At 39.9% G+C, this 20,006-nt stretch overlaps 4 protein-coding genes across 5 annotated transcripts in view; 3 read left to right on the top strand and 1 right to left on the bottom strand.

Moving 5' to 3' along the window:
* Nucleotides 1-3,626, bottom strand: part of tex264b (testis expressed 264, ER-phagy receptor b) — a 29,300-nt gene extending 25,674 nt beyond the window's left edge. Inside the window, exon 1 of the mRNA XM_028406675.1 lies at nt 3,093-3,626. Coding sequence (XP_028262476.1) covers nt 3,093-3,347 — 255 coding nt within the window. The 5' untranslated portion in view covers nt 3,348-3,626. The remainder of the gene's footprint in view (nt 1-3,092) is intronic.
* A 429-nt stretch (nt 3,627-4,055) lies between these two features.
* On the top strand, nt 4,056-5,422 carry gpx1a (glutathione peroxidase 1a). The gene is made up of 2 exons (XM_028405657.1): nt 4,056-4,346; nt 4,770-5,422. Exons 1-2 carry the CDS (start codon nt 4,122-4,124, stop codon nt 5,118-5,120), a joined length of 576 nt encoding a protein of 191 aa, XP_028261458.1. The 5' UTR covers nt 4,056-4,121; the 3' UTR covers nt 5,121-5,422.
* Nucleotides 5,423-5,775: 353 nt separating this feature from the next.
* Nucleotides 5,776-7,454, top strand: brk1 (BRICK1 subunit of SCAR/WAVE actin nucleating complex). The gene is made up of 3 exons (XM_028406242.1): nt 5,776-5,944; nt 6,428-6,510; nt 6,592-7,454. The coding sequence occupies exons 1-3, from the start codon at nt 5,827-5,829 to the stop codon at nt 6,616-6,618; spliced, it is 228 nt and encodes a 75-aa protein (XP_028262043.1). The 5' UTR covers nt 5,776-5,826; the 3' UTR covers nt 6,619-7,454.
* Nucleotides 7,455-7,877: 423 nt separating this feature from the next.
* rbm5 (RNA binding motif protein 5) lies at nt 7,878-18,931 on the top strand. 2 transcript variants are annotated; one of them, XM_028405755.1, is made up of 25 exons: nt 7,878-8,025; nt 8,249-8,299; nt 11,089-11,266; nt 11,345-11,503; nt 12,447-12,516; nt 12,934-13,007; nt 13,670-13,753; nt 14,021-14,081; nt 14,473-14,538; nt 14,657-14,817; nt 14,920-15,017; nt 15,120-15,207; nt 15,289-15,357; nt 15,570-15,636; nt 16,083-16,183; nt 16,259-16,415; nt 16,774-16,865; nt 16,978-17,148; nt 17,247-17,387; nt 17,472-17,555; nt 17,654-17,839; nt 17,921-17,995; nt 18,086-18,186; nt 18,269-18,398; nt 18,491-18,931. In XM_028405755.1, exons 2-25 carry the CDS (start codon nt 8,283-8,285, stop codon nt 18,614-18,616), a joined length of 2,556 nt encoding a protein of 851 aa, XP_028261556.1. In that variant the 5' UTR covers nt 7,878-8,025; nt 8,249-8,282; the 3' UTR covers nt 18,617-18,931. The 2 variants fall into 2 exon arrangements, with proteins under 2 accessions (XP_028261556.1, XP_028261558.1); XM_028405757.1 differs by having other exon boundaries at nt 17,475-17,555; nt 18,491-18,631.
* Nucleotides 18,932-20,006: the final 1,075 nt, after the last annotated feature.

Raw genomic sequence — 20,006 nt, 5'->3', positions numbered from 1 at the left:
TTTTCTTAAAAAGACAATGGCAGTTTTAAAAACATGTTGCATATAAAATACCAATGGTTTGGTTGATCTTGCTCTAAGTAAACGCATCTAGGAAACTTTATATATGAGGATATTTTTGAGGCTTTGGTTGTATTGAAGGTTCACAGAGGGGAGTCTGAGGCGAGCGGATCTATTAACCATCAGAAGGCTCCAAGTGGGGAGTCCAGAACAAAGCACCACCAGCAAAAGAAAAAACAAGCCTCTGTCCACAGTCTTTGTTTTGCCCCTCTGCACTTATCAAGACACGAGTGTGCTGTCTTTTGATGTTTCTTCAATACACTGACAGCGCATCTGAAACCAAAAGTTCAACCCAAAGAGTCACGTCTTATTGTGTCTGTGTTGCACATCAGTTGAACTGGCTTTTTTTGAGCATGCGGGGAAAGAAGCGCTAACTCTCTTCACCCGCATACAAAGCATTTTCCGTCTACACTCCGATTTAGAGCACCACATGTTTTAAATGTTTTAATATGACATTGTGAAAGGGCAGAGATTTCATCATACACCACAAAGACAGAGCTAACATTCAGACTGATACACATTACTAGACCCAGCCCCTTCTCTTCAGCCTGCATCCCCACAGCTTCCATCATATTGTGACATAAACATGGGTCCCTGAAGATGGCTAGACACATGTGTCACTACACTGCTATTCCACTTGTCATACAGCTTTTTATTTGGACGTTCCATGTCTCGAGGACTGAAAACCCTGACCCCAACTGCTTAGTTGGAATATCAAGTTTGACAGAATACTACATGATCTGCCCCCCCTGATAGCTCCCTCCGACGTTCTGCAGGGTAGAGGTGAATCAGGCTCACTGGGTCAGAGAACACCCCCTGGCTTTGAAACTGCGAAGATGCTGGTGGAGTTAGAGGGTTTACTGAGTGGAGGCCCGGTATGCGTTAGCCGTTTGAAGGAACAGACAGAGCTGTTCTCCAGCCCTGTATCCATGGCGACCATCTCCGCACCAACTCAAGTCCTTTTTGAGGTCTTTTGTTTCTCCAGAGGAAGTGATTAAAGGTGGTAAAAGTGATAAAACTGAAAACAGAGGATGAGACCAGCCATGCTGACACTTTCCCTCTGTCATCTGTGCTTTTTTTGATCCTTCCCACTGCAAATATCTGTGGACAGTGTCTCACTATTTAGACACCAAATAACAGTCCTCCTATCTGAGAGCACTCTCTGGGGCTCCTGATGCAGGGCCTGAATGGCATCCTGAGGCTTGTACGCTAATGAGCTGAGATCATTACACCAATTATTCTAACTTAGATCAAGACTTGGCTGTGACTGTGCAGAGGAACTAGGACCCACTGCTAGCCTAATTGCCGGCTTGGGGAAAAAAATAAGAGGATGAGCAAAACAAAAGGGTTTTGAAGCAGAGCTGGGAAGAGTCCATTACTAAACTCTAGTTAAATTCCGTCAGGTCGGCTGTTGTGATCCAGTTTATACATGTGTCACTTAAGTCAATACTGTTAAGTGAGTTGTAAAATGGTGGACATGTGATTTAAATATGTATAAGAGACAGTTAAATTGTGGCAAATAGTGCTGCTAACATCGGAGTACAGGTGACTCAGTACTGATTATTTAAGTCTGACCATTAGTAAACAGATTAACAAACATTTACAGGGTAGCAACAGTTTGGGAGAAGGTTATATGTTGTTGTATAATAAGTATTACCTGATGTATATTTGTAAAGATTCTCAGACCCCTGTTTCCAGTCTTGTTACCTGAATTTCCACACAGTAAGATCATTGATTTTTGAATAATCACTTCAAGGTGGTCCTCAAGGTCTTTTGTTACATTACAGTAGAGCCTAATAAAAAAAACACAGCCCATGCTGGACTCACTTTAAAATGTGGGAACAAGCACCACATGATCTTGGAGAGACCTCAGAGAGTGTCAGGTATTAGGTATCAGGAAAACAGATCCAGATTATATTTTTGCCTGCTGCTTATAGAAACTGATATTTTCCGACAGATGAGTTCAAACTTGGGAATAACTGTTGATGCAGGACAATATCCCAGAAAGAGAGGGATATCCAACAGACTAATTATGTTGTTAGCAGCCCTGGGGTGGCAGTAAATGAGAGCTGAACAGCTTCAGTCACCTTCACACAAGTGTTATGAGCTTCCCCTGCCTGAACCCTCGGTATTTATGGAACATCCAGAGTTTCACTGGAGTTCTTTTTTATATAAATACAGACAGATTCACCTGTGATGTGCCAGCATACTACTACTGTCAAAAATCTGCTCCCTTAAGCTGGAGTGACAGTAACACCAAAAAAAATGCTGTTGTGGAAACCACAGTAAAGATTCATGTCTGAGTATAAAGATGATTGATTAAGAGAATTTAACTTAGATTTTCAGTGTCAATTTACACCAGTACTTGAAACTGTGACACAAATGTTAAAATGCAAGATGCTGTAGCAATAACAGACTCACCTGACCTCATTCAAAACAAAATGTACTATAACATAAAGCTTATTTTTTATTACATTAAACTCTTTGAAACTTTGAAATGCATTTATTGAAAATAACTCTGAGCACAGGATGTAGTAGATAAAATGTCTGTGAGACATAGACCCACAGCTAAGCACTAATTTAGAACAATAACTATCCAGTATTCTTCTTTTCATGACATCTGGATACACAAAACATACCACACCCTATCCAGATGTGCTACACTAATGCTCAAGGAGGAAAAACAAAAAACAAAATCTGAGTCCCAAGAGTGTCTGCAAAACGCCGAGAAAATCAGGGATGAAAAGAGAAAATGCAACAAGAGGAACTGCTGCTAAATAACCATCCACTGTGAAACTATAAATGTTTAACCTAAAGCAATGTAAGCCATAAAACACAGACTACCTGCTGAGAGGTAGGAGACACCCCCCCCACTCCCTTCCTTTTTAAGAGAATGCCATCATTGCCATCTAGTGGTCCGATAGTCTACTTACCCTACTTCATTTACAACATTTGCCTTTAAAATGACCTGGCAAAGTGATGAAAGCATGCCTGAAATAATCCGCTCATACAGAGAGTACTAACTGCATGCTTACCTTTTTGGGATCATCATAAAACACTCCGACACATGGAAGTCCTGGACCAATGTAGTTAGACTCTTTAAAAAGTTGTCCACAGTTTTTGTAAGGTCCTTGTTTGAATTTGTAAGCGAATATAATTTTCTTTATAGGAGGACAGCCGGTTAGCACCGTGATGTCAGCGAGGAATCCCGAGTATAAAATGTAACCGGCAGCAATTAGCAGACTTAACAAGCTTATAATGACCACGCATAGGCTGACCCAGTCTGGCATGGTAGCTTCCCAACAGACGGAGCAGGTACCGTTATGCTAGCTGCTTACGGACACTAAACTATGTTTTTATGTCTTTTAACTAGCTTACATATTCACGAACGTGTTTTTTCTATCGTTTTTACAGTGGCACTTCACAAAAATAATTTGTTTCACTAGTTCGCGACAACGATAAACTACCAGATTGCACATTGCACAGGACTTCCTGGAAAGTACCATTCTTGCCGACCAAAGGGGTGCGCGTTGTTAAAAATAAGTGCCAAAATATAGTTTAGAAGAAAAACATATAAGTGTGATATATATTTTTGTCGATCAATTGTAATGAAATTTAATTTGTGCACAATTTACGGGGCTATTTCATAAATAATCCGGAGCCAATTTATTTTGGTTGGCCGTCACGCTTGATGTTATTGACACATTCTGAGAGGACGATGACGTAGTTATCAAAACTAAGAAAAAAATGTAGAAACTGATTAATTACATTATATTAACATTCAACTGGGCAATGTCTGAAGACAAGCTGATTCCTTGACTATAAAAAGAATCCCAGAATGTGACAATATATCAATACAAAGGCACAGCATTTTTGTTAGTAATATTTTTGGCTTTAGTTCAATGTAATAGTTTCAGTGATTAAACAGCAGTGTGCACTAGCAAGGTCATAAGTGATACTTTAAGTCCCGCCCACAGAATGACTGGAGGTTGGACTTGAACCAAACTAAACAAACTAAACCAGACATAAACAGTGGTGTTCTTCCTGAAGTCTACAACTCATCCATGGCTGGGAATTTGAAAAGGTTCTACGACCTGACAGCTAATCTGCTGTCTGGGGAAGCCTTCAGTTTCTCTACCCTGAAGGGGAAAGTTGTCCTTATTGAGAATGTAGCGTCTCTCTGAGGAACAACAATCAGGGATTACACTCAGATGAACGAGCTTCATACTCGATACTCCGCGAAGGGACTCGTTATTCTGGGTGTACCCTGCAACCAATTCGGATATCAGGTAAGCCATAAACCGTGGCGAGGATAATAACCTGTCATTACATCTATATAAATATATATTATAGGCCAGATGTATGCACATGGTGCTTGTCTATCATCAGATATAAAGCTAAAACTAAATTTCAGGTATAAATCTGCTTTTCTACTTTGCAAACTATTGTGGCACTCATTTAATAGAAAATGCAAATTATTAAAAATGTTTTCTTACAGGTAAAGCACCTGTGTACTCAAATGTTATGTGTTGTCACCAAAGTAAATTTTTTTCTTTTTCTTTTTCATGTTTTCAATTAAATAATATAAGATAAATACAATTATTTCCCACAAAAACATATCAAACTAGAAGAATGTGGTTGTATTACATGTAATATTTTGGTAGAGATCTATATATAGGCAACTTTAATCATATTTATGTTTTTTGTAACAGGAAAATGGCAAGAATGATGAAATCCTGAGATCCCTCAAGTATGTCCGTCCAGGGAATGGCTTTGAACCAAAGTTTCAGCTCCTTGAGAAGGTGAATGTGAATGGAAGTGATGCCCACCCCTTGTTTGTCTATCTTAAGGACAAACTCCCTTACCCCTCTGACGATGCTGCGTCTCTCATGACTGATCCAAAGTACATCATTTGGAGTCCAGTGTGTAGAAATGACGTATCCTGGAATTTTGAGAAGTTCTTGGTCGGTCCTGACGGGGAGCCATACAAGCGCTACAGCAGAAGTTTCCTTACTATTGACATTGAGGCAGATATTAAAGAGCTGCTTAAGAGGGTCAAGTAAAGTGCGCAATGGCATGCTGTGGGTGGCAGTAAAACGTTATCAGCTATGACCATCCTAGCCAGAAAGATGAATCAGCAAATACATGTGTGAAACACATTTTATCATCTTTCCCAGATTTGCGTTGCAGTTTCTGATATTCTGTGGCATACAGCATGGTCGTCAGCAGTTTACTCAATGATGAAAGTCCTTGAAACATTTTTTGTGTGAGGAGTTTCTGATGAAAATGTAAAAGTTTGACCCTGCCATTGTGTTTATCACAGTTATCTTTATTTGGCATGAATAAAATGGAGAAAAAATGTGTATAATTATTATTATATAGTGTGTATATATATTATAGTGTCCTCTTTGTCTGTTATATAAAATGCATACAGACACACAAACATTTAACATATTAGTTTTAGTCATATGAGAATGAGGGTATTTGTGTGAATTTACAGTTCAGGTATTTTCTTCTTCTGTGGCTGCCTATAATGCCAAACATCCGGTTAAATCTGTCACATAATTCTAGCAGCCAATATGATTTATTTAGCATATTGACATATTAAAACGTATACTTATGAAAATACATCCACAATTTTGCAGTATCTCAAATGTATTGAGTTATTAGTACTTGATAAAGGAGCGTCGCTATACGATGGATGCTTCCGGGATGAGCACGGGAGTCTGTTCTCGACTGAACGATACGCCGGGCTGCAATTTATCCAATATGGCTGGCCAGGAAGATCCAGTGCAAAGAGAGATTCACCAAGACTGGGCGAATCGAGAGTATATAGAAGTAATTACGAGCAGCATCAAAAAAATTGCCGACTTTCTTAATTCGTTTGGTAAGTATCAAACCGTTAATTTTACAGAAACAGTCTCCACGAACGAGGAAATGTATAGAAGTTAGCTAGCTGCGCTAGCTGTCCGGCTATGCTAGCATAGATGTTGATGTTTTCAATGGCCACTCCCAGCTAGCAATTTAACTTCATCGTAATCTGTGAGCTTGTTCTAGAAAGACGGCGACACTTCGGTGTCGAACTGCTGTTCGGCTTTGCCTGTTAGTTTATGCCAACTGTTTTCCAAATGTCAGAATTTTGGAATTTAAACTACGAGATTACACAGCTAACAGATGTTAGGCTAATGCTAATTGTCTGGGCTGTGATTAACGCATCAGTAATATAACGTCAAACTCTGAAAACAGCGATTGTATTGTTATTTTCATCTTGATCTTTGTGGTTAACAACAGTGCAACATACTAAGCAATACTATACGGACCGTCCTGGCTACTTAACATCAACATACTAAATGCACTTTATCCCCATCAGATATGTCTTGTCGATCCCGTCTGGCAACCCTCAATGAGAAGCTGACGGCGTTGGAGAGGAGGATTGAATATATTGAGGCGAGAGTAAGTATATTACATGGGAGTCGACAGAATTCATGCTTTTCGCTTTCTCTAACATTGAAATAAATATATTTAACCATACAGGTGACAAAAGGAGAAACTCTGACCTAGAACTCATCATGACATTTCAACGCGTCCTCGAGCTACCTGCCCACACTTTCACCCTTCGTTTTATGGAACAGGTGTGATGGACTCCATCCTCCTTTTTTGGATCCATGTGGACCATTTTTATATTGTATAACTAAATTTTGGGTTGTTTTATCTCATGTCACCATTGTACAGACAGTGTGGGTCTATCTTGGTATTAGTGATCCAGTCATCATTAATATTACAAAGCTAGACTTAAGTTCCTAAATACTGGATACAAAACAAAACAAACCTAAATTCAGTTCTGGATTTATTATCAGCACAATTTGTTGACCATCTGTGTTGTCATTACTAAACCGGAAGTATATAAAAAAGGGGAACATTCTTGTGTGCCAAGTTAATTGTGTAGTCACATTTATTAAAGACCTGCTTGTACAGTTAACTATTTGGTGGTGTTTCAGAATTTAAGCACTGTAATAAATGATAGACAATGATCTTGTTTCATGTTGTAGCTCCTGTATGCCATATCAGCTTTACTGACCTAATGTTTGGGCTTTTAATAATTAAACAGAGCATTTACTTAACTACACAAATGTAATTACACACAAGTATTTACAGCTGCTGCTTCTTGTTGTGAATTCAGAAGTTTTACTCATAATACAGAGCTACAGAACAGTGAAATTCATAATAAAGTAAATATTGTTTAAATAGTAAAATAACACCAACAGAGAGTTGGACACAATAATTGATACAGCAGGGCACTGAGTGTGGCTGCTGCCTGGGCCACATTGTTCAACAGATGTATTACACTGTGTAAAAAAATAATAAAATAAAGTTGCATAGGGATGGCTAATGGGAAATGATAATTGTGTTGACTTTTACATTTTCACTTATTGATGATAAGACTTAAATGTGTATGTGATTTAATGTGGATTTAAGATCATGTGAAATCCTGCAACCTTATTGTTTTGATAAAAAGCAAAACAACTGCAAACATAATCATAATAGGGCACAGTGAAAAACATTCAGTAAAATGGCGGACATGTGTTAGGGTATTCCCTCAGCCTCGTCTTAAGCACTTAAGTCTTCATTTTGTTGCACTATAATCAAGTCAAACGTCTGCTGTATCACAAACAAAATCGTGAGAACTACGCCATTCAATAGTCACTAAATATTTTATAATATCGACTCCAAATGTAACAACAAAAAACAAACATGAATGCCTGCCTGTAAGGCAAATTTCGGGGCGTGATAGTTACACTACCCATAATGCACCGGTGTATACACTAATGCATCTTGGGATAAAGAAGGCCGTTGTAAAAAAAAAAAAGAAGGCAGTTTGCGTGAGATGATTTTTCACGTCCAAACTTTTTCAAATAAAGATTTGAAGACAAAGTAGATTTAAGTGCAGTTGTCAACACGCGTTAACTGGTGAGTCACTGATCAGTCACACAGGAAACCTAATCTCTGTAAAGTCTTTAAATTTGTCGTAAGTTATGGCTGCCACTGTGATATCGGGATCCATGTTGTGCTTGCAGTTATTTAGCGCGAACGTTACACTGTACGGAAACTGCTTTGTTAAAAAAAGTGTATTATAAAAATTGCAAATGAATGTTTGTATAACGGTGAGCCGTCACTATTGATTGCTTTTCAGAGGTCGTGTGAGTGCGGACGCCGCGGAGAAAAAAATGGGAGCTGATAAAAAGTGAGTAGTAACGTTTATCACCAGCGCCATAGTGGGTGTTGCTCATTGTAAAAGCAGTGTAATTAGGGCCCGAGCACCGAATGGTGCAAGAGCCCTATTGAAACCCTTAGGATTATTATTATTATTATTTTTTTTTTTTTTTTTTTTTCCCCTCCGAGATCGCATTTTTGGAGGCCTTAACATGCCCAAAAACTCACCAAACTTGGTAGAAAAATTCATTCGCCCGAAAAATTTTGAAATTTGCTGACTTTTGAAATGCACATATAAAAATGGCTCTATAGCGCCCCCAACGCGTAGCCCCTCTGGCCGGTTTGACACAGGATTATGAAAATTGGCACACATATGTATCACCTCAAGACGCACAAAAAAGTCTCTTGGACCCCCCCTCCAAACCCAACAGGAAGTCCGCCATTTGAAGGTTTGTGGCCATTTTTGGCGATGTGTGACCCTGCTGCCAAACTTTTCACGCCTCGCATACTTCATCGGATTGAGCTTAAATTCGCCGTGTCCACTCAGGACACCATAGGGAATAGACGCATTCCAAAACTCTTACAAAAGTCTGACGGTGTGGCCGGGGCGTGGCCTCAAAGTTTGACCATTTCTGAGGACACAGAAAGTCTCTATAACTTCTTCGTTTTCTGTCCGATCTGTACGAAATGTCACATGTATGATCAGAGTCTGACCCTAAACACATCTATACAACAATATTGAGGCTTTGACAGAGCGCCACCTACTGGCTACACAAAATGTTGTGTTTTCATAGGTTTTTCTGCCTGCCCCCCTGGCCTGTTTTGAGTAGGGTCATGAAAATTGGCACACATGTGTATCACCCCAAGATGCACAAAAAAGTCTCTTGGACCCCCCCTCCAAACCCAACAGGAAGTCCGCCATTTTGAAATTTCTGTTAATTTTTGGCGATTTGTGACCCTGCTACAAAACTTTTCACGCCTCGCATACTTCATCCAATCAAGCTGAAAATCACTGTGTCCACTCAGGACACCATAGGGAATAGACGCATTCCAAAACTCTTACAAAAGTCTTACGGTGTGGTGGGGGCGTGGCCTCAAAGTTGACCATTCGCCATTACAAAGGAACTCCCTGTATTTTTTGCCCTAACGCGTAGCCCCTCTGGCCAGTTTGACACAGGATCATGAAAATTGGCACACATGTGTATCACCCCAAGACGCACAAAAAAGTCTCTTGGACCCCGCCTCCAAACCCAACAGGAAGTCCGCCATTTTGACTTTTGTGGCAATTTTTTGCCTTTTTTTGACCCTGCTTCAAAACTTTTCACGCCTCACATACTTCATGCAATTGAGCTGAAAATCACTGTGTCCACTCAGGACACCATAGGGAATAGACCCATTCCAAAACTCTTTCAAAAGTATTACCCTGTGGTGGGGGCGTGGCCTCAAATTTGACCATTCGCCATTACAAAGGAACTTGCTCTATTCTATGTAGTACTACCCATATACTTCATGCAATGTGGACAAAATCTTACACTACTGCTATGGACCCGAGTCTGAACAGATGTATATGCTAATAGGATGATACGGTCATAGCGCCACCTACTGGTAGCAGGAAAGTTTGGTTGTAAACATGTGTTTGTTGTATATCTGTGGAAATGAGAGGAGGAGAGCATAGGACAGGAGAGTATAAGAGACGAGAGCATAGGAGAGAAGACTGCGATGACCCCGCGGATCGCCAGGTGCACGAGGGCCCGCAATGCTGCTTGCAGCTTTAATTATAATAAAGATTTTAATGCTTCGTAGTTTGTGTGTTTGCAACACGAAATATGGGAACAGTAGTTTCTCCACGTACAGTCTATCCATCAGGCATACTACAGTTTTTAGTTTGATTGCCGTTGCTAGGCTAGGCAATTAAACTATTATTCGTCACCCTCTTTCTTCTTCTTTTTTTTTTCTTCCGTACTTTTTTGGCGCAGCGTGTCTTCAGCATACATTAACCGATTTCAGCCATTCAACTATCAAAATGTTCATCTCACAGAGGACATTCCTGGTCAAAAATGATAATTTTTCAAATATTTAACAATTTCGGTGTCATTTTTAACATGGGAGTCTATGAGAGAGCCCTTCAACGAGGGTCATCTGCCAAATGTATCTCCTACAAATTTCAAGACTCCATTTTACTCTTAAAACCCTCATTAGATGCTGCTCTATCAAACTCAGAATTTTCTAATTCCGAATCATTTCCACGCTCCAGGCTCTTTTTAAGGTCTCTTGCTGTTATGATGGTGACAGGCTGTCACGCAGAGGCATACACAGAGGCATACAAAGCTTTGAATTGCTCTGATTCTCCAGCAATTCAGAGAAATCCGTCACATCAGCATTCAAAGCAATGCTTTAGCTGCAGCAATCAAACTTGCATTTTCTTCAGGAAATGCCCTTTTCTAGTGTTATATCCCAATTTATATTAATAAGTTCTTTCAAGTATAAACCTAATAGAAGATCTTAATAGGAAGATATCGCCATAAAGTTACATATTGCCATGTAAAGTGATAAAGCAGTTTTTACATGTTGGACAAATGACAAAAGTTTACATTTGTTTAATAGTATGAACAGGTACACTTTTTATACGGTCACTGGCACAGGTAATTTTAGTGCAATCCAGTTTGACAGAAAGTTGAATTAGGACTGGCCAACTGATGTTATTGCCATTTTTTGCATGCATTTAATCATGTCCTAGCCGAATAAGCTGCAAAGTATTAACTGTATTAAAATAGTTGAAATATTTTGTGCTCATATTTTGCTTTTGAATATCCTGAATAGGATTAGTCGGACAGAACGCAGTGGTAGATATGGTTCTGATCAGTCTCGTGATGAATCGGAATGGCGTGATAGACGAGAGAGGGACCAAGACCGTGATCACAACATGCGTCGCTGGGGTGAAGAGAGGCGTGGTGATCGTTATGAAGGTGATCGGCGAGGATCAAGAGACAGTCCACAGGTATTTATTTTAGCTGTATTACTAAAGTGTTAGTTTGTTTAATGGCATTGGTACTTAACTGGTTTATTTGTTTTAAAGCAAAGGGAGAGGAAAAGACGTAACAGTGACAGATCAGAAGATGGTTATCACTCCGATGGTGACTACCCAGAGCAGGATTACAGAAGAGAGCCAGGAGACGAGAAGAAGAGTAAGACCATTATGCTCTGGGGTCTGTCTCTTCATATCACTGAGGATGATGTAAGTATTCTACTTTTGTGCTATAGTATGGTTTTCTATGTTTAATAATTCTATTATTATTCTTTCGTACATTTTTTTGGCTCGGCTTATCTTCAGAATGCATTGACCGATCCAAACATCAAAAGATACAGCTCATTCAGGACATTCCAGGAAATCGTCAATAATAATTAAAAATAGTAAACACTTTCCACCCTCAAATTAACATGGGAGTCAATGAGAGAGCCCTTCAAAGCATGCCTTTGTCAAAATGCTACTCAAATTCAACAAATTTCAAAATAGAGAAACCATTCAAAGCTTAAAACACTTCAAACATCTTGCTCTTCAAAACTTGTATACAGAATTAGTAAATTCAGCGCCGTCTTCAAATGGCAGGTGATTAAAAATTAAGTGATTTTTGAGGTCTCTTCTGAGTAGTGTGTATTGCGCGGAATGTTGAGAGCCAGAGCAGGTGGAATCTTCAGCAGAGTGGAGAGAGGCTGAGGAGATGCCTAAAAATCTCTCTAACCTGCGCTCAGGCCTGCACCTTCCATCTAACTGGGATAATTTTTATATTGGTTCAAAGGAACACTTGTTAGATTTCTGACGGTGTGACTCTTAAAACTGAACACCAAACCGTTTTGCCTGTACAGCCAGCTGTTTGGGGAGAGTGCCGGTCATTCTTCCATTAAGACATAATGTAAATGTTGCTGGAAAAGTTGCAAAGGTTTTCTACTATTCAAAATAAGAGCTTCATTCTTGCGGATTGGTCGGTGTGTTTTAGCAAAAATATATTCAGATTGCAGATTCTCCAGCAATTAAGAGCAATGCTTTAGCTGCAGCAATCAAAGTTGCATTTTCTTCAGAAAATACTTTTCTAGTTTCACTAGCACTGTAGAACAGATTATTGTTACTGTGATGAATTTGATTGATTATGACAAACTCTTTTTTGTTTTGTTTTTTAAAGATTCGTTTTGCTATAGACCAACTAGAGGGTCCCCAGCCGGTGGATGTCAGACTGATGAAAAAGAAAACAGGTGAGAACCAGACACATGGCGGACCTTGACCCCCTCCCAGTCTTTGACCATAGGGCCAATCTGCTTCCATTCAGACCCATTTCCCCCAATAGGACTTAAGAGACACATATCATAGTGCTTTGAAAAAGGATGTAAAATATTGCTTTGAGACTTTGAATTTTAGTGTCCTGTGGATCTCCTTAAGGTAAGTAAGAGCAGCGACAATATTTGAAGAAAAAGGTAATTGGCAAACACACTTTGTGTGGTTCAAACTGTGCTATTTGTAGGATTTCTTGCTATGGTAAATCTCCTAAGGAGTGGCCTATTGTGTACCAAACTTGGCCTGGGTCGTGAAGCAGTTTGTGGAAGAGTTTGAATAATATGCCCATGGACTCTTAACTAACACACCTCCCGTCTATATTTGAATGCTGTCTCTAGGTATAAGCCGTGGTTTCGCCTTCGTGGACTTTTATCACTTGCAAGATGCTACCCGATGGATGGAGACCAATCAGGTTGCTTCACAATCGCCAAGTCTAGTTTTAATCTTGGGGATCTGGAAAAATAACCCAAAAGGCAACCAGAATGTATTAAGTAGAGTGGAACTGTACAGAAAAAGAACTAATGGATTGAATGCCACAGAGCAAACATTTGTCATGTGTATGTATTAGATGGATTTGTAGCTTAACAATGGTTTGAAAGAAGTTTTGTTCACTGAACAGTAGCTGCAGATTTGACTCATTTTGTGAGGTCATTTCCCTAAGGAATCTGCATCTAAGATAATGAACACATTATCTTTACTTTCAGTTCAGTGTAACCTCAGACTATTCTTTTTCAAGCCTACCCCTCAGTAGATGGAGATTTTTTTCTATTTTTTTTAAGTTATTTTCTCTTGATCTTGAAGTCCCTACATGTTTTTAAAGCAGTCAAAATGTCTGTTAGGCTCACACTGTACACTCTGCTACAGCTCAGCCTGGGCACACGGGTCCCAAACACCTAAAGAAACCCTCTTTACATCATGCTCACATATTCACAAATACATGATGTGCCCATCTTTAACTCAGAGGCTATCTGTTGGGGGTCCCTCTTCCCCATCTCTCCCTTCCAACACTGCTTGCTCTGTTGATGAGATCATGCATGCCATGGACACTTGAATGATTTTATTTTCCTCTTTCAGAAACGACTGACCATCCAAGGTAGAAGCGTGGACATGCACTACAGTCACCCCCGAAACAAGTACGAAGACTGGCTCTGCAGCACTGTAAGTTAATACATATCTTGGTTTCATGGTCACATTATCCAAACAATCTGCAGAACACTACACAAACGTATTAAAGGCCTGTACGTTACTTTTTTTGAAGCTTTTTTTTTTTGTGGTACATGTGTAGTTGGATAAGTGGTAAAGTTTAGGTTGTATCTCGGGTGAGTATGATATGCTGCACCAATATAGATTGCCTGTTGTCTGAGGCAGCACTGTGAAGGGCTTTAGTAGGTGTATAATCAAAATGATGTGAACGGTTACTTTCAGTGTGGCCTGTACAATTTCCGGAGGAGGCTGAAGTGCTTCAGGTGTGGAGCAGCCAAAGCTGGTAAGTAGTTAAATCAACAAGAGGCCACTGACTGCAGACATCCGGGCAGCCTGAGGCAGCAGAGCTGGGATACAACACAAGTTTGTTTAGTAGCTGCGGATATGCAGGATGTCGATTTTTGTTTTGGTTTTTTTGTTTTTTTCTGGAGTTTTTTTCTAAGTGTTGTCAGCCTGTCAGGTCTAGATAAACTCCATTGAGGAAAAACATATACCTTTTGTCTTTGCTGCTTGGTTTGAGTTATGCAAAATGAAAGCCACAAAATATAATACACTTATGTAGTATTAAGTAGGCACAGGTTTTTGACACTTAACACTCGTACCCAGGCATTTGAGCACACGAATCAAAAGGTTTTGTTAATGCACCTCTTACTTTTCTGTCACTCTCTCAACAGAAAGTGAAACGGGCAATAACCCTGGAACCTCTGAAACTCAACCCAGTGGAGATTTCTACGGTGACAGTAAGAAACTCTTATCTCTTATCTTCTTATAGATGAAATATCTTGCTATATATGGGACATAAATATTTGTATCTATTGTAGGTTATTGTTAAAAACATTCTCTCTCTCTCTTATCCAGCAATCATCCTGAGAAATATTGCTCCTCTGACCACGGTGGAAGCTATCATGACAGCCCTGGCACCATATGCTAATCTTTCATCGAATAACATTCGTCTCATTAAGGACAAGCAGACAGGCCAGAACAGAGGCTTTGCCTTTGTGCAGCTGTCCTCTCCACTGGTAAATTATTCTTTAGAAGTAGAAATTTTTTTTCCCTTGAGCAACTTTAATCTCATTGGTTTCAGCATATCACTTGAAATTCATCATTTCTCTTTTTTACAGGAGGCATCTCAGCTGCTCACTATATTACAGGGGCTGCAACCTCCATTAAAGTTGGATGGAAAAACAATTGGGGTCGATTATGCCAAGAGTGCTAGAAAGCAAGTATCACAGTATTTTAAAAAGTGCATTTAGTTTTGACACGTTACATTTACCATTTTGAAATAATGAAAAAGAGAATAATTGCCTTTGTCCTGTATTAGGGACCTTTTACTACCTGATGGCAATCGTGTCAGTGCCTTCTCTGTAGCCAGCACGGCAATTGCTGCAGCCCAGTGGTCTTCAAGTCAGGTAGCCCCTTTTGTCTTTTGACAGCCTGTATGTTTACCATCTTCCATTGTCATTTACTTATAACCCACTCTTTTTTTTCAGTCACAGCAAAGCCAAGATGGAATGTCTGAGTACAGTTACCTACAAGAAGGATATACTCCACTGTCACAGGTTAGAAGGAAAAACAAATTAGCAAATATTATACAGCTCGCTTGGAGATCATTTTAGGAGTCTTCCTGTTTTTTGCTTGTTATTTAAAGCATGACTCTGTAGTGACATCTGTAGGCAGCTGTAGGAGAACTTGACTTGCTACTTAGGGCAGCATGTGAAAATTGCTGATGCTGTATTTCAGTTGCAGTGTTTACACACTCACTGTTTAACAGGACTACCAGACGTTTTACCAGCAAGGAGCAGGAGCCAGCACCTCTCAGGGAAATGGGATTTTAGGAGGTACAAGATGTTTCCATACCCTATATATGTTTATATGTTTTTTTATGTGATTGCACACACCTAAGAATTCAAGTAATTCATCCACTCTGGATGCATACCTCTCCATGTTGCACTTAGGGAGATTTGTTATGTGGTGGTTTCTTCTATGCTAGTATCTAGGACAGTTTATTTATTTCTATCTTTACAAACCTGCGTCTTGGCAGGTCATGAAGGTCTTTCTACATGTTATTGTTTAGGAGATAAGCATATTGTCACATTTTACTCATTTAAAAGATTTCATGTAAATGTTTGGGGAAGTATGGATCTGGTACCTGGCTGTAGAAAGAGCAAAAGTATATAAACCTGCTCTTTGAAGTCCCACAAATATGTTTGACAATGTATTAATTGGACTTTGATTGCACAATATAGTTGAGTTGCAAAAAACATTTTGCTTTTTCCAATTACAGCTGCTCCTGGTGTAAAGATTGTTCCAACTGCAGTTGGAGTTGTAATATCACAGAATGCTCAAGTCTACCAACCACACATAATTGCCCAGCCTGCCGTACAGGTAATGTACACAGATCTCTAATTCTGATAATACTTTTTAGTTGTGTTGCTGTCATTAATTGTACATTAATTGTAGGCATTGCCACTTGCTCAACAATTGGAGGCTAAACCACAGACGGGACCGCTTTCAGGCATTGAAGCCGCATCTGTGCCAACTGCAGCTCTAGCTGCCGCCACTGTCAATGCTGCTAGTACAGTCACATCCTCTGGCCAGACAACCGACACCACCCCTGGTATGAGTACAATAGATCCCTTAACAACTGTTCTGCTTATGTGTGACGTGCATACAAACAAGCCAGTTTTCTGATGTTATTGGCATGAATTCTGTTTTGTTGTGTTTGTGTGTTTCTACAGCTTCGGTCAAGGGAACTGAGGCTCTAGGCTTTGCCTAATTTGAATGTTGTAGAATATGGCCAAAATGTACCTTTTTTATTTATTAGGAGAATAGTCTGTAATCTTTGATATAAACAAATATTTTTTCTGTTAATTGTAATTACCCCCTCACTAGATCATTAAAACCAAAACTGATTTGTAATTTGAAAAAGCAGTTACACAGCAGTTGTTAATTATATTCTATTATATGTATTTCAGCTGTTCCTGATACAGCCACATATCAGTATGATGAGTCCTCTGGCTACTATTATGACCCTCAAACTGGTCTCTACTATGACCCGAATTCACATGTAAGTTGTTGCATCCCCCATCTGTAACGCAGCTGTTTCCTTTTATGTTTTCTCCTCATGTTGTGACAGCCGATTATGTTTTAATGGTGTGAATTGGTGTTTCTTATTTCAGTATTACTACAACTCTCAGACCCAGCAGTATTTGTACTGGGACAGTGAAAAGCAGACATATGTACCAGCCTCCAATACCAATGCTGGACAGAATGATAATGCTGCAGCAGGCAAAGAACCTAAAGAAGGCAAGGAAAAAAAGGAGAAGCCCAAAAGCAAGACTGCTCAGCAGGTGCTGTTTTAAATCCTAAATTAGCATGATACTTTTATGGTTGTATCAATTTCTTTTTTTTAATTTAAATGTATGTTAATTCTGTTTATTCCTCTCAGATTGCTAAAGACATGGAACGGTGGGCCAAAAGTCTCAACAAGCAGAAAGAGAACTTCAAGAGTAGTTTTCAGCCCATTAGTCAAGAAGAGAGGAAGGAGGCAGCAGCTGCAGATGCTGGATACACACTGTTTGAAAAGAAGGTATTGCATGAGGATTCAGTTAAGTTCAGGGATCGTACATGTCAGCTGTAGACTCCGTCTAATTGACTTTACCAATTTTTTTAGCAGGCTGGTCTTGACCGACTCATGCCAGAGATGCTGAGGGTTCCTGAAGAGGAGGTACCAACTACCTCCGTCCCCACCTCCAAGGTATTTCTACTATTGCTTTTAGCAGGCCAAACTTTCCTAAGCAGCGCTGAATAGGGTCTGATTTGTGCTAAATCTTTTTTTTTCTATGCTGTGGTTAGTGTGGTCTTGTGGCTGCATACAGTGGAGACAGTGACCCTGAAGAGGGAGGCATAGAGCCTGATGGTGGCGATGGAGTTCAGGACAAGCTGACGGACTGGAAAAAAATTGCTTGCTTGCTCTGTAGGAGACAGTTTCCCAATAAAGAGGGTCTAATTCGACATCAGCAGCTGTCTGACCTTCACAAGGTAAAATTGCATCATCTTTCAAGGGGGAAAAACACTACTTGTGTAGAACAACTAATCATTCATCTTGTTGGTCTCCCTTAGAAAAACCTGGAGGTGCTCCGCCGATCTAAAATGAGTGAAGCAGAGCTGGAGGAGTTGGAGAGAAAAGAGACAGAGGTGCAGTTCCATACAGATTCACTCACACTTTTTGTCAGTGTACGTAGGGTCCAAGTGTTAAATTTTTTTTTCTTATTTTACATCGCATAGATGAAATACAGAGACAGAGCAGCAGAGAGAAGAGAAAAATATGGCATCCCAGAACCCCCAGCGCCAAAGAAAAAGAAATTTAGCCAACCAACACCGGTCATGTAAGCATTTTTGTTTCATTTTTAAATTCATGCGATTTATGTGAAATGCTGGTATTTAAATGTAACTCCCCTTCTTTTACAGTAACTATGAACAGCCCACTAAAGATGGCCTGAACAGTGACAATATAGGGAACAAAATGCTTCAAGCCATGGGCTGGAAGGAAGGCAAAGGTCTGGGCCGCAATCAACAGGGGATCACAGCGCCAATTGAGGTATATGAAAGTTATTTGCTCCCATACCCAATTGGTATGTACCAGTTATATAAAGATATTAAAGTACTTAACATTATGGCTTTCCTCCTAAGGCACAATTGAGAACAAAGGGAGCTGGACTCGGCACTAAAGGCACCAACTACACCCTCTCTGCCTCAGACACATACAAAGACGCGGTGCGAAAAGCCATGTTTGCTCGCTTCACAGAACTGGAGTGAACTATCGGTCTCAGCTAAAATGATTTATTCTAATAGCCAACAGGTGATCTCAAAGGAGGCAAAAAGAGAGCATCTCTTTTTATTTCACTTAAATTATGACCTATAATAATACCTCTCTCTCTAAACCATACAAAATGGCATACATATAAGTCAATGATATAATTTATAGATTGTACATATTCAGTTACTTGACTCTCCATGTTTGTTTTATAATTGTGCTATGGTAATGACAATTTTGGTCTCAGCATGTTGAAAAGATTGTACAGTTTATACAAAATATTGCCTATTTGTACAGAAAATAAATGATGAGACATAGTTTGTGACTGTCTTTAATTAACGGGAGTGAACACAGCAATTTCCTTTAGTTTCAAAAATTTGAATCCTGATTAGCAACTAAACCCAGGGGCTGATTACAAAAAGGTTGTAAATTTGGCCTGGTTATAATAATGAACAGCTGTAAATGGTGTCCAGATCTTCTGTGCATATATGAAGTAATATGGATTTATTGGCAAATAAATTATTGACTACCAGAAGAAATGATTTATTCATCCTAAACTACATAAAGCCTGCTGAAGTGTCCTTGAGTGAGATGCTGAATCTCACAGGACCTAGAGGTTATGTAACAATGGCAAACCACAGGGAGGCAGTGGAATACAACATACAGTGACATTATATTACCCATATCAAAGGGTGATGCTCAGGGTGGTTATGGTGTTCTCCTGTGTATCCTTATTCAATAATGTAAAGGAACATTTAGAAAACGCATTAGAATTCAATGAAAGAAATCTGGACCAGGACCAAGTCTGAGGTGCAATACCTAATTTCAGTCAGGAGGTGGTGTCTAACCTGTAGAGGTCTGTGCATCCTATGGATATTCCTTCCCAGACCATCACTGACCCACCACCAAACCAGTCATACTGAACAATATTGCAGGCAGCATAATGTTCTCCATGGCTTCTCCAGACCCTTTCATGTCTGTCACATGTGCTCAGGGTGAACCTGCTCTCATCCGTGAAGAGCACAGGGTGCCAGTGGCAGACCTGCCAATTCCGGTGTTCTGCAGCAAATGCCAAATGAGCGCAACAGTGAGCAGTGAGCACAGGGCCCACTAGGGGACGTTGGCCTCTCATTCCACCCATCGTTTGGTTCAGAGACTTTACACCTGTGGCCTACTGGAGGTCATTTTGTAGGGCTCTGGCAGTGCTGACAAAAAGGAGCAGATATACCGGTCTTGCTGATGGGTCGAGGGCCTCCTACCACCTTGTCCAGTTCTACACTAACTGCCTGTCTCCTGGAATCTCCTCCATCCTTTTGAGACTGTGCTGGGAGACACAGCAAACCTGGCATGGCATGTATTGTTGGACTGCTTGTGCAACCTCTGTAGGGTCCA

The sequence above is a fragment of the Parambassis ranga genome, chromosome 5, assembly GCF_900634625.1.
Source record: "Parambassis ranga chromosome 5, fParRan2.1, whole genome shotgun sequence".
In the NCBI taxonomy this organism is placed as follows: domain Eukaryota; kingdom Metazoa; phylum Chordata; class Actinopteri; family Ambassidae; genus Parambassis; species Parambassis ranga.
This window is presented reverse-complemented; position numbering and strand designations above follow the sequence as displayed.